Genomic DNA, 13424 nt, shown 5'->3' with positions numbered 1-13424 from the left:
TATTAATTGTTTTTTGGATTTTAATTTTCATTTAAACATCTTATCACAAAATATTGATAGCCAAACAATTTATCACAAAATATTGATAGCCAAAAATCAGCTATATTTAATGGACAAATCACCATGTTGTCAAATTCCATCCCTGGTGAAGTATGTTACTCATAACGTAACGGACAATTTGCTCGTCAAATTTCTTGGCGAATTAGCATGGACTTGCGACCATTATTATAATATAATATTTTGGTCACAAACTTTATGTCCCTCTCAACGAACTGTATGTCTGACATGTTGTGGGTCGGTGATCAGTGGCCTCCATGTGGTGTGGTCGGTGGCGAGATGCTTCCCTGTTTCACCCACTAAGTTCCCAAGTAGCTTCCTTTGATGAGTAGTATTTCGTGACACATTATAACTCCACTTTCTACCTATGAATTAGGGTTTTGAAATAGGAGAAGGAGCTCTGGTTTGAAACAAACCGAAATCATTGCAGTTTTGCTCTTAACATATTGGCAGACATATACACAGATATACAAAAGTCGCGCTGGAACTTGGAAGCGGCTGGTAGCCACTCTGCACTTGGGAGATCAACCAGACGAGGAATCTGAAAATATTAAGATTACCAAACCCTGGTTGTAACTTGGAAGCGGCTGGTAGGCTCTTCACACTTGTGAGATCAACCAGATCCAGGTTTTAATCCCAATCTCTCTCATACATTTCATCTTTGCTTTTTCATTGTGTATTCCATGGCAAATCCTTTGGCATCGTCGTCCAACTCGTCTGGCAACAAGGCTCCCTACCAGGTGTTTATCAACCACCGCGGGCCGGACACCAAGTTATCCATCGCCGGCCATCTCTACAATCGCCTTCATGATGTACATGGATTGCAAGTGTTTCTGGACAAGGAAGAAATGGAGAAGGGAGACTTCTTCACATCTCAAATAGCTGCAGCTATACGAGCGGCCTCCGTACATATAGCAATATTTTCCCCTGGATATGCAGACTCAGAGTGGTGTCTCAATGAGCTACTAGTCATGATGGAGTCGATGGAGTCGGGGCGGTCAACCATTATTCCAATATTCTACGGTGTTAACCCTGCTGATCTGCGCTGGACACTCGGCAAAGACGGAGTGTATGCTGAAGCGCTGACCAAGCTCCAAGGGAAGAAAACAACGAACTCCCTGACGCATCAAGAGAAGCCCCGTTACGACTCCGACATCATAGAAAAATGGAGAAACGCTCTTTCAACTGTTTCACATATAAGCGGTTTCGACCTGGAGGGAGCGTACAATGGGTTAGTCTTCCAATTCTTCCTGTTTCTCTTATTATATTGTTTAGTTTCATAGGTATATAACAAAGCATTTATGTAGGCGTTTCTTACTGGTAATTGGTGATTTTGTTTGTGAATATTAATTCAGTGTCGAGTGGCGGCTAGTGAATGAGGTCGTGCAACTAGTATTGGAAAAGGTCAAAAAGCCACCTCTGGACGTGTCCAAATATCCAACAGGTTTGGATCAAAAAGTAAGAGATTTTGAAGATTTATTGCAGCAGCAGCGGGGCGGGGAAACTAGAGTTATAGGAATCGTGGGCCTTGGTGGGGTTGGCAAAACCACCTTAGCAAAAGAATTTTTTAACCGTCTGAGATCAAATTACAAGCGAACTTGCTTTTTATTTGATGTCAGAGAAAAATCTGTAAATTCCCTGCATTCCTTGCAGAGTATCCTTATTAAGGACATCACTCAATTAAATGTGCAAATATCCAATGCTGACGAAGGTAAAGAGAAGCTAAGAAACTCTCTCTTATCTTCTCATGCTCTGATCATTTTAGATGATGTGGATCACATTCAACAGTTGGATGCATTACTTCTACCAGCTAAGGATGCCCTTGATTCCGGTAGCTTAATTTTAGTGACATCTCGCAATAAGGATGTTCTCACAAGTTCAGACATCCCAGAGTCATCCATTTACAGGCTAACAGGCCTGAATCGACAGCACTCCAAAGAGCTCTTTTGCTCGCATGCGTTTGGCCAGCCTCATCCTGTTGTAGGATTTGATGAAGTGGTTGAAGAGTTTCTGGATGCCTGCCATGGACTACCGTTGTCTCTGAAAGTGCTTGGGGCCCTTCTTCGTGGTAAGAAGAATTTGAACCATTGGAAAGCACAGCTGCGCAAAATCTCCAAAATTCTTCCGGACGATATCCAGAGCAGACTCAGAATTAGCTATGACAGTCTGGATGAAGAGGAGAAGCAGATCTTCTTAGACATTGCTTGTTTCTTCATAGGAGAAGCCATGGATACCGCCGTCAGAGTATGGGACGAATCCGGCTGGGAAGGATATCTTGGTCTTCGGAACCTTGAAAACAAATGTCTTGTGGAGATTGACCGCGAAAACTGTATAAGAATGCACGACCATGTCAGAGACATGGGCAGACATATTGGAAAGAAAGAACCTCCGGATAGGCTTTGGCGCTTAATTCACAACTTTCTTCAGGATGTGCCCGACAAATCAACTGTATGTATTTTTTAAGATTTTAGAAGGACTTTCAAACTATTGTTGTGGTCTCAAAATTGTCTTTAAAAGAACTGAATTTGTAGGTTTTGCAAGGATGTCAATATTGTTTCTAACAGTTTCCAGTGAACAATTTAGGTGCGTGGAATTAACATGGTTGAAACGCCGGTTGAAAACCGTGCGGAGCTGGGCGATCTTTTCCGTGGTATGCCCGGGTTGAAGCTGCTTAGAGTTGAAGGGGATTGTTTGGAAGAAAACATATTCAAGGCTGCACGGTCACAACATCTCATATGGCTCAGATGGGATAGATGTCCTTATTCTTCCCTCCCTCCCTGGATTCCAATCGAGCGTTTAAGGGTTCTGCAAGTGTGCAGGTCGGCAACATTGAAAACACTGTGGGAAGATCATAATATTCAGGTATATGTAGTAATTATTTAATCGAGCTTGTTCTTCCCTTATGAAATGGCTTTTGGATATATTCCATCTTGGTAGACCACCACGTTTACAATTGACATCCACGGCCCCAACTCACTTTTGGAAAATTTGTGAACATTGCAGGTACCTTTATACTTGAGGGAGTTGAGTATTATTGACTCTGACCTTTTAGAACTTCCAAAGTCCATAGGTAAGTTGAAACAACTCGAAAAAATTGTCCTTAAATCTGAATTTTCTACTCTTCATCTGGAAACTTTGCCAGATGAATTCTGCCATCTGCAGTCTTTAGAGAACCTGAGCTTAATCAACTGCGGTTCAATGAAGTCGCTGCCTGATTGTTTTGGCAATTTAACGAAACTCCAACATATTGACCTGTCCTGTAGTGACCAGTTGAATATGCTTCCAAATTCCTTTGGGAAGTTATGTAACCTCCGGCAGCTTAATTTATTCGATTGTGGTTCATTAACAGGGCTTCCAGATTCCTTTGGAAACTTGAGGAACCTCCAAGAGGTTTATTTCTCCTACTGTACTTCATTAAAGGGGCTTCCAGATTCCCTTGGGAATTTAAATAACCTCCAGGATATTGCCTTGTCTTCTTGCCATAAATTAAAAAAGCTTCCAGATTCCCTTGGCGAGTTAAATAATCTCCGACGTATTAAGCTCCGTTTTTTTAGAAAACTAGAGAAGCTTCCAGATTCCCTTGGTGAGTTAAAGAACCTCGAACATATTGATTTGTCTTATTGCCGTAACTTAAAGAAGCTTCCAGATTCCTTTGGGAGGTTAAAGAACCTCCGACATATTGACTTGTCTTGTGCCAATGAATTAGAGAGGCTCCCAGATTCCTTTGGGGAGTTATAGAACCTGCAACGTTTGGTTTTGCTCTCTTGTCGAAAGTTGCAGATATTTCCTGAAACTCTTGGAAAGATAAGTTCCCTTGAATGCTTAGACCTCCGAGATTGTCCGAAAATTGAAGTATGGCCTCCCCAAGTCTCACATAACCGGTCATTGCTAAAATTATTTTTATCTGGTACAAATTTAAAAGAATTGCCAAGTGCTATCGGAGAGCTAAGTGATTTGCAAGTTCTGCATTTAGGAAGCCAATTGAAACGTCTGCCCGATAACATCGGTGACTTAAGGAGCTTACAGGAATTGGAGCTTTCTGGTTGCGTTCAGTTGAAACATTTGCCGGATTCCATTAGATTGTTGACCCAGCTGAGAGAGTTGAAAATCAAGAATTCGGCTTTAGAGTACTTACCATCATGTGTCATGGCGCTGAACATTCTTCAACTGTTAGAAATAGAGGGCTATCCGTTTAGCGAACTACAATTCAGAAAATTTGAAGGGGAATAGTGTTGAATAAAGTGGACGCTTCCATTGTCAACTGTATGTTTGGGCTAAAACACTTAAGACTGTGCCGGACAAACATTTCAGGGTTATCATTTTGTGAAGGCCTTTGCCCAAACCTTCAATATCTCAGCATTCTTAGATGTGGTTTTTTGGTGGAGGTTGTAGAATTGCCAGCAACACTTAAAGAGCTAGAGTTGAGCGAGTGTTGTACATTGAGGAAAATAGGACTTTGTGGTCTTGAAAGGCTCGAGAAATTCCAACTCGTAGCATGCCACACAGTTGAGGAGCTGCCAGGTCTTGAAACGTTGGTACGTCTGAAGGAGCTGAAGGTTAACTGCCACTATCTGAAAAGAATAGACGGGTTGGCGCAGTTGACAGAACTTCAAGTGCTAAACACGGAAAAATGCTGTTCGTTAAAAGAACTTCCAGGTCTGGAACAATTGACTTTGTTGAGGGAGCTTAAAGCCAGTGGGTGTCGGAAAGTGCGGAGCATAGTGGGGTTGGCGCAGCTGCCAAAACTGGATGTGCTAGACATGGAAGATTGCTCTGAGCTGGAAGAAATTCCGGGTCTCGAACATTTGACATCATTGAGGAGGCTTAATGCCAGTGGCTGTGGGAAATTGCAGAGCATAGAGGGGTTGGTGCAGCTGACACGACTTGAAGAACTAAACGTGGCCAACTGCTGCCTGTTAAAAAAAATCACAGGTGGTCTCCAGCATCTGACAAAGTTGAGGAAGCTTAATGCCTGCGGATCTGGAAACCCTCAGAGCATAGAGGGGTCTCCAGCATCTGACAAAGTTGAGGAAGCTTAATGCCTGCGGATCTGGAAACCCTCAGAGCATAGAGGGGTTAGCGCAGCTGACATGACTTCAAGAATTAAACGTGGCAAACTGCTGTGAGTTACAGGAAATCCCAGGTGGTCTTGAACATCTAAAGTCGTTGTGGAAGTTTGATGTTGGGTATTTTTGCAATGGGAAAATACCAAAACCAACAGAATAAAATTCACCACAGAGACAATACTCTGTTTCCTCTGTCCAGGATCTTTTGCAGACAACCTTTAAAAAACAAACTCACTCAGAACACAGCATTACACAGTCACAACACATTTCTATTAATTTAAAACTGAAAGACTGATACAAATTCCATCCTCTGTGCAAAGAGGGATTCACAAAACAACTCTGCTGCTCTCACAGATTTTCTACTGCTGTAGAAATTACAAAAAAAAACTTCAGTTTTACAATAATAAAAATTACATCCCCTGTGGTATTCTGCTGTGCACCAAAAAAAACATTACGCTACTCTACGTAGCCACCCCACTCCAAAATTACAAAATGGAACTGCACTGCTGTGCACCAAAGAAAAACATTACATCACAGTTTTTCAAACTCTATCGCACTGCTGTGCGTTCTCTTCATTTCCATGAGCTACAAAAAAAACGGGCTCGACACACTGTTTTTTATATAACATGCATACCAAAAAAAAACGAAACTAAACTACCACGCATAGTCTATATTTATGACAACGTGTACAAAAAAAACATATAAAAAAAATATAAAGTGTATGCCCATCACTACATTAAAGACATGCCCATAACGATGTTAAAAACCTCCACCTAAATCTACGAAAAAACATTAAATTCCATAAGTTTCACTACGGTGGTCAACGGGAAAAAACTTCCACTCCACGTAAAAATTGATTTGACGCGGGCGGAGGGCAACTTCGGAAATCGACGGCTGAGATCGCGCGCCCAGCTGATCCGACGTGGTTCGCACACCCTCCTCGGGCAAACCAAACGCTCGTTACCGTCCGGGGAAAATGGTTTTGGGGTGTTCGTACATGGGACGCGTGGCGCACCCTGATTGTGTCGGCACCCCTGCTATGGAAACTGCCTTCGCCGAATGGTGGTGCGGGGAGACCACGGTGGTTTTCCGAAAACCACCCTGCGCTGTTGAAATTACAATTTAACACTCCCCTTTAATTTTAACAGCCGCATGTTCAGTCATTCCCAAGCACTTTCTCAAAAATTCGAAACTCTTCTGAACCAGTGGCTTTGTCAAGATGTCTGTGACCTGTTCCTGGGTCCTGCAATGTTCTAGGACAATTTCTCCATTGTTCACTAACTCTCTGATGTAGTGAAACCTTGTGTCGATGTGTTTCGTTCTCTTATGAAACACTGAATTCTTTGACAAAGCAATAGCGGAGCTATTGTCACAAAAGACCACTGTCGCTTTTGCCTGCTCTTGGCCTAAGCTTCTCAACATTCTTCTCATCCATACTGCCTGACATGCTGCTGCTGTAGCTGCCACATATTCTGCCTCTGCTGTAGATAACGCTACAATGGATTGCTTCTTAGAAGCCCATGAAATGGCTCCTGAACCCATATTGAAAACATAACCGGAAGTGCTCTTCCGATCATCTACACTTCCAGCCCAATCGCTATCTGTGTACCCAACCAAATCTGAATGTTCTGAGGCATGATATAAAATTCCAAACATTTTAGTGCCTTTGACATACCTCAAAATTCTCTTTGCTGCCTGCCAATGTGCCTCCTTTGGCCTCTCCATGAACCTGGAAATCAAACTAACAGCATACATAATATCAGGCCTAGTTGCTGTTAAATACATAAGGCTGCCCACAATGCTTTTATACAAGCTAGGATCAAAATCCTTGCTGCTGTCCTCTCTGCTGAGCTTTAATCCCATTACTGTGGGAGTGATGGCTGCCTTGCATTCTTCCATCTTAAATCTACTCAAAATTTGACTTACATATCTTGCTTGAGATATAAAAATTCCTTTTTCATTTTGATCTACTTCTATGCCTAAGAAGTATCTCAAGAAACCCATATCAGTCATTTCAAATTCATCCTTCATGACTGATTTAAAATTCTTAATGAGCTGATCATCATTACCTGTGAAAATCACATCATCAACATACAAGACAACTATTAAAATTTTACCATCCTTTTCCTTGATGTAGACTGTGGGTTCTCCTTCACATTTGTCAAATTCATTCTCCAATAGATATGAATCTATCCTGCTGTACCATGCTCTTGGCGCTTGCTTCAGCCCATAAAGAGCTTTCTTCAATTTGCACACTTTGTGCTCTTCCCCTTTCTTCTCATATCCGAGAGGTTGTTCCACATAGACCTCTTCCATTAACACTCCACTTAGGAATGCTGATTTCACATCCATTTGGTAGACTTTCCATTTGTTTTGAGCTGCTATGGACAGCACTGCTCTCACGGTTTCCATTCTTGCAACCGGGGCAAAAGTCTCCTCATAATCTCTTCCATATTGCTGCTTGTACCCCTTGACAACCAGCCTTGCTTTATGCCTTTCAATCTTGCCTTCAGCATTGCTCTTGGTCTTGTAGACCCATTTCACACCAATGACTTCTTTGCCTTTTGGTAACTCAACCAAATCCCATGTCTTGTTTCTCTCTATGGCATTGATCTCCTCATCCATAGCTTCTATCCATTTCCTATCTTTAATAGCTTCTTCAAAATGGATAGGATCATCAACATGACAAAACAAGGCAAATAAGGAATTCATTCCTTCATCATAAATATCACTTAGATTTCTAAACTTCTTACCTCTTTCACTTGGTGTGCAAGTGCTTGAAGATGCACTTGAATTTCCTCCTTGTGGTGTGCTTGGAGAAGCACTCTCATTGATCCTCAATGGTGTACCTTGCTGTTCTTGTGTTGGTGCTGCTGTTTGGGGATTCATTTCAGCCACCTCCTCATCATCTTCATCATGAGACAAACAGTTTTTAACATTCACTGTTTTCTCTATGCTTCCATCCCAAGCTTCCTCTTCAATGAATTGAACATCCCTGCTAACAAAGAACTTCTTGGTAGATGGAATGTACAGCCTGTAGGCTTTGGATTCATCACTGTATCCAATGAAGATGCATTTCTCCCCTTTGCTATCCAACTTCCTCCTTAGCTGATCCGGAATGTGTGCATAGGCCACACACCCAAAAACTCTCATGTGGGTGACTCCTTGCTTTCTCCCACTCCATGCCTCTTCTGGCACTTTGTTCATGACTGCTTTTGTAGGACACCTGTTCAGTATATACACTGCACAATGTACAGCTTCAGCCCAATACTCATTTGGCAAATGCTTTGCCTTCAACATGCTCCTTGCCATCTCCATGATGGTTCTGTTCTTCCTTTCAGCAACTCCATTTTGCTGTGGGGTGTACCGAGTTGTAAACTGTTTATGAATTCCATTTTCTCTACAAAACTTTAGGAATTCGTTGGAGATATACTCACCTCCTCTATCAGTTCTCAATACTTTTATGTGCAGCCCGCTTTGGTTCTCCACTAGTGCTTTGAAGTTTTGGAATTTCTCAAAGACTTCACTTTTGTTCTTGAGGAAATATATCCAAGTCTTTCTTGTAAAATCATCAATGAATGTCAAGAAATATAGGCTGCCAGCTAAAGATGGAGCTTGCATTGGTCCACACAAATCTGAGTGGATAATCTCTAAGGGTGTCCTTGCCCTTATGCTTTTCCCTGATGGAAAACTTTCTCTATGTTGTTTGCCCAATATACAACCTTCACAAAGGCTGTCCGGCTTCTCTATCAATGGTAATCCCTTTACCATTCCTTTTCTGCTCAACAAATTTAGACCTCCAAAATTTAGATGCCCGAATCTTAAGTGCCATAACCAGTTCTCATCCTTTGGCACGCTTTGGAAGGCCTCTTGGGTGACTGCTGCCATTTCCTTCTTGTTCTTCAAGTCTGCTCTTATTCTAAGAGGGAACATTCTGTTCCTTGTCATCTTCACTTCAGCAATGCATCTTTTGCTGGGTGGTATGTCCATGATGGTGCACACATCATTTACAAAGTAAACATTGTAACCCTTTTGGATAAGCTGTCCAACACTCAATAGGTTACATCTCATTCCGGGGACATAGTAGACATCTGCTATGGTTTTCCTTTCTCCTTGTTTTGTAAATATTTTTACCTCCCCTTTTCCCATAACAGACACTTTACTATCAGTTCCTAGTGTGACCTCTGATTTCAAATTCTGATTTAAGGCTGAAAAGAGGGCTACATTCCCTGTCATATGGTTGCTGCAACCTGAGTCTAAAAACCATATGTCCTCACTATGTGTTTCAGCCATGTTACAAGCTAACAGGACATTTTCTTGACTGTTGTTTTCTCTTGTAACATTTGCATTTTGTCTGCTGTTCATATCATGCTGTTTCTTTCTACAATCACTAGCATAATGTCCATACTTTTTGCAATAATAGCATTGAACATTAGATTTATCATACCTTTGTCCTTGAGCCTGATATTGATCTCTTTGTTGGCTGCTGCCTTGACCTTGGTTCTGATTTGGATTGCTGCCTCTTCCTTGTGCATTTGCTGGGCTGTTCCTTCCACCTCTGTTCTGGCTTCTGCCTCTTCCTCTTCGGTTTCCTCTTCCTTGACCTCTTCCTCTTCCAAAGGACATCTGGGTCTTGAAGGCTTGCTCAAGGGATGAGTTTTCATTCCTACTCAACCTCTGCTCATGAGTTATCAGTGATGCATGTAGCTCATCAACTGAATATCTTGAGAGATCCTTTGTTTCTTCAATGGTGGTGACTATGGCATCAAACCTTGAGGGTAAGACCCTCAATATTTTCTCCACTATTCTTCTATCTTCAATTGTTTCTCCATGAGTTCTCATTTGTGTGATTACACCAATCACATGAGTGAAGAATGATTCAATGTTGTCTGACTCCTTCATCTTCAAGTTTTCAAAATCCTTTCTCAGCATTTGCAATTTTGCTGTCTTCACTCTCTCCATGCCTTGATAGGCAGTTTTTAGGGTTTGCCATGCATTGTGTGATGTTGTAGCTGCTGCTATCCTTGGGAATATACTCTGGTCCACTGCTTGATACAACAAGACAATGGCCTTTGCATCCTTCTTCCTATTGAGCTTCAACTGATCCTTCTCTCCCTGAGTTAGTGCATTGAACTCATTTTCATCTGCTGGTTCCTCAAACCCATATTCTACTAGTTCCCATATATCTTGAGCGATGAACAAAGCTCTCATGGTTATAGACCAGTAGTCATAGTTCTTCCCATTAAAGTGTGGGAGCTGGGTGTTGAACATACCCATGCTTGTGCTTGCCATTCCTTGCATCTTGAACTATGGTTTTAAATCCTTGACTGTGATTTTTTTAAAAAACTGACTGTCTTCAGCAATAACAAGAGAAATGTTTTTGGGGAATACCTGAATCCTTCGCTGTCTGAGTCTTCTGTCTGCCTGAGAGGTTTTGCTGCAGCAACAACCTTCTCCCTTCAGCTTCTTTGTCTCCTACAAAGAGCCTAAGCCTGCTCTGATACCACTGTTGGGTATTTTTGCAATGGGAAAATACCAAAACCAACAGAATAAAATTCACCACAGAGACAATACTCTGTTTCCTCTGTCCAGGATCTTTTGCAGACAACCTTTAAAAAACAAACTCACTCAGAACACAGCATTACACAGTCACAACACATTTCTATTAATTTAAAACTGAAAGACTGATACAAATTCCATCCTCTGTGCAAAGAGGGATTCACAAAACAACTCTGCTGCTCTCACAGATTTTCTACTGCTGTAGAAATTACAAAAAAAAACTTCAGTTTTACAATAATAAAAATTACATCCCCTGTGGTATTCTGCTGTGCACCAAAAAAAACATTACGCTACTCTACGTAGCCACCCCACTCCAAAATTACAAAATGGAACTGCACTGCTGTGCACCAAAGAAAAACATTACATCACAGTTTTTCAAACTCTATCGCACTGCTGTGCGTTCTCTTCATTTCCATGAGCTACAAAAAAAACGGGCTCGACACACTGTTTTTTATATAACATGCATACCAAAAAAAAACGAAACTAAACTACCACGCATAGTCTATATTTATGACAACGTGTACAAAAAAAACATATAAAAAAAATATAAAGTGTATGCCCATCACTACATTAAAGACATGCCCATAACGATGTTAAAAACCTCCACCTAAATCTACGAAAAAACATTAAATTCCATAAGTTTCACTACGGTGGTCAACGGGAAAAAACTTCCACTCCACGTAAAAATTGATTTGACGCGGGCGGAGGGCAACTTCGGAAATCGACGGCTGAGATCGCGCGCCCAGCTGATCCGACGTGGTTCGCACACCCTCCTCGGGCAAACCAAACGCTCGTTACCGTCCGGGGAAAATGGTTTTGGGGTGTTCGTACATGGGACGCGTGGCGCACCCTGATTGTGTCGGCACCCCTGCTATGGAAACTGCCTTCGCCGAATGGTGGTGCGGGGAGACCACGGTGGTTTTCCGAAAACCACCCTGCGCTGTTGAAATTACAATTTAACATTTGATGCGAGTGGCTGTGGGAAACTGCAGAGCATAGAGGGGTTAGCGCAGCTGACAGGACTTCAAGAATTAAACGTGGAAAACTGCTGTGAGTTACAGGAAATCCCAGGTGGTCTTGAACATTTGAATTCGTTGTGGAAGTTTGATGCGAGTGGCTGTGGGAAACTGCAGAGGATAGAGGGATTGGCGCAGACACAACTTGGAAACCTAAACGTGGCAAACTGCACTGAGTTAAAAGAAATCCCAGATGGCCTCAAACATCTGACGTCGTTGTGGAAGCTTGATGCGAGTGGCTGTGGGAAACTGCAGAGGATAGAGGAATTGGCGCGGCTGACAGGACTTGATGAACTAAACGTGGCAAACTGCAGTGAGTTAAAAGAAATTCTAGGTGGTCTCAAACATCTGAAGTGGTTGAGGAATCTTAATGCGAGTGGCTGTGGGAAGCTGCAGAGCATAGAGGGGTTGGAGCAGCTGACAGGACTTGAAGTGCTAAACGTGGCAAACTGCAGTGAGTTAAAAGAAATTCCAGGTGGTCTCGAACATCTGAAGCGGTTGAGGAATCTTAATGCGAGTGGCTGTGGGAAGCTGCAGAGCATAGAGGGGTTGGAGCAGCTGACAGGACTTGAAGTGCTAAACGTGGCGAATTGCTGCGAGTTAAAGGAACTTCCAGGTGTGGAACATTTGAGATCATTGAGGAAACTTAATGCTGCTGGGTGTGGGAAACTGCAGAGCATAGGGGGGCTGGCACAGTTGACAAAACTTAGAATGCTTAACGTGAAAGACTGCTGTGAGTTAGAAGAACATGGAAATCTGGAACATATGGGGTTGTTGAGTGTGCTAGCAACAAAGCATTGTGGGAAACTGCAGTTGCTCGGTAGGGGAGGATGGAAGTACCTGCGGCAAGGACGGAAGAAAGGTCGGCGCGCTGTTGGAGTAGGGAAGCCGCTGCGACGCCGCTGGAAGAAACAGGCGCTTCAAAATGACAGGTCAAAAGCAAATACTGGGATCAGAGTACGTCATTATTATAATGTTCACCTGTGGCGCCAGAATGGTCATTGCAGTATGTGAACCGCAGCGAAACGAAGCCCTGTAATTGACATTTTCAACTATGGGTTGTTGTGATATCTCTTTATAGCAGCACTGTTAGTAAAAATGCTCTGAATCATACAGGTTAGTGTGAACTTAAATCTTTGTTCTGTAATTTGCACTAGCAAATACCAAAAAGTTTGGAAGACCAAATTTGAACGGTTATAAGGTGAAATTGGAAAGTTTCACATTCAAACAATATAAAGTTATAAACATGTTCAATTTCAATTATACATTACTAAAGATGTTCAATAAATTAGAGTGATTTTCTTCTTTCCTTTTTAAATGAAATACGTCATTTCATTGACATTTTGATGTATTTCAACCATTAACAGTTTCATTTACCTTTATTGAATTGTATATTTTTTTGATTTGGTGTCTCATTTTCTTTTAAGATATTTAAGAAATACAATAAAATGTTTATATTTTTTATTAAAAAAATAATATATAATATAAATTATACTAATTTTATTTTTATTTTTTTTGTTATTATAATGCTAAAAATAAGTATTTAAATAAATTTTAAAAATCAATAATTATATATATATATATATATATATGAAAATGGAATAAATAAATAAAAACTTTAGTTTTCCACAGGAAAAAATCGGTAACCTTTTATTTAAAAAATGAAAAGTTACACAAGAAGATGCATTGAAGCATTTGCATAAGATGCCCATTGGGCTCAAGTGCT

At 41.4% G+C, this 13424-nt stretch overlaps 2 protein-coding genes across 2 annotated transcripts; both read left to right on the top strand.

The window, feature by feature from the left end:
• Positions 1–740: 740 nt before the first annotated feature.
• Positions 741–4287, top strand: LOC149213587 (disease resistance protein Roq1-like). The gene is made up of 5 exons (XM_089389081.1): positions 741–1288; positions 1413–2505; positions 2641–2919; positions 3061–3447; positions 3838–4287. The coding sequence occupies exons 1-5, from the start codon at positions 741–743 to the stop codon at positions 4285–4287; spliced, it is 2757 nt and encodes a 918-aa protein (XP_089245207.1).
• Positions 4288–11513: 7226 nt separating this feature from the next.
• On the top strand, positions 11514–12988 carry LOC149213586 (uncharacterized). The gene is made up of 2 exons (XM_089389080.1): positions 11514–11597; positions 11744–12988. Exons 1-2 carry the CDS (start codon positions 11514–11516, stop codon positions 12710–12712), a joined length of 1053 nt encoding a protein of 350 aa, XP_089245206.1. The 3' UTR covers positions 12713–12988.
• The last annotated feature ends 436 nt before the right edge of the window (positions 12989–13424 follow it).

This window comes from Pinus tabuliformis, chromosome 1_1 (genome assembly GCF_031772625.1).
Source record: "Pinus tabuliformis cultivar Carrire ecotype Pingquan chromosome 1_1, CPIR1, whole genome shotgun sequence".
Lineage (NCBI taxonomy): Eukaryota > Viridiplantae > Streptophyta > Pinopsida > Pinales > Pinaceae > Pinus > Pinus tabuliformis.
This window is presented reverse-complemented; position numbering and strand designations above follow the sequence as displayed.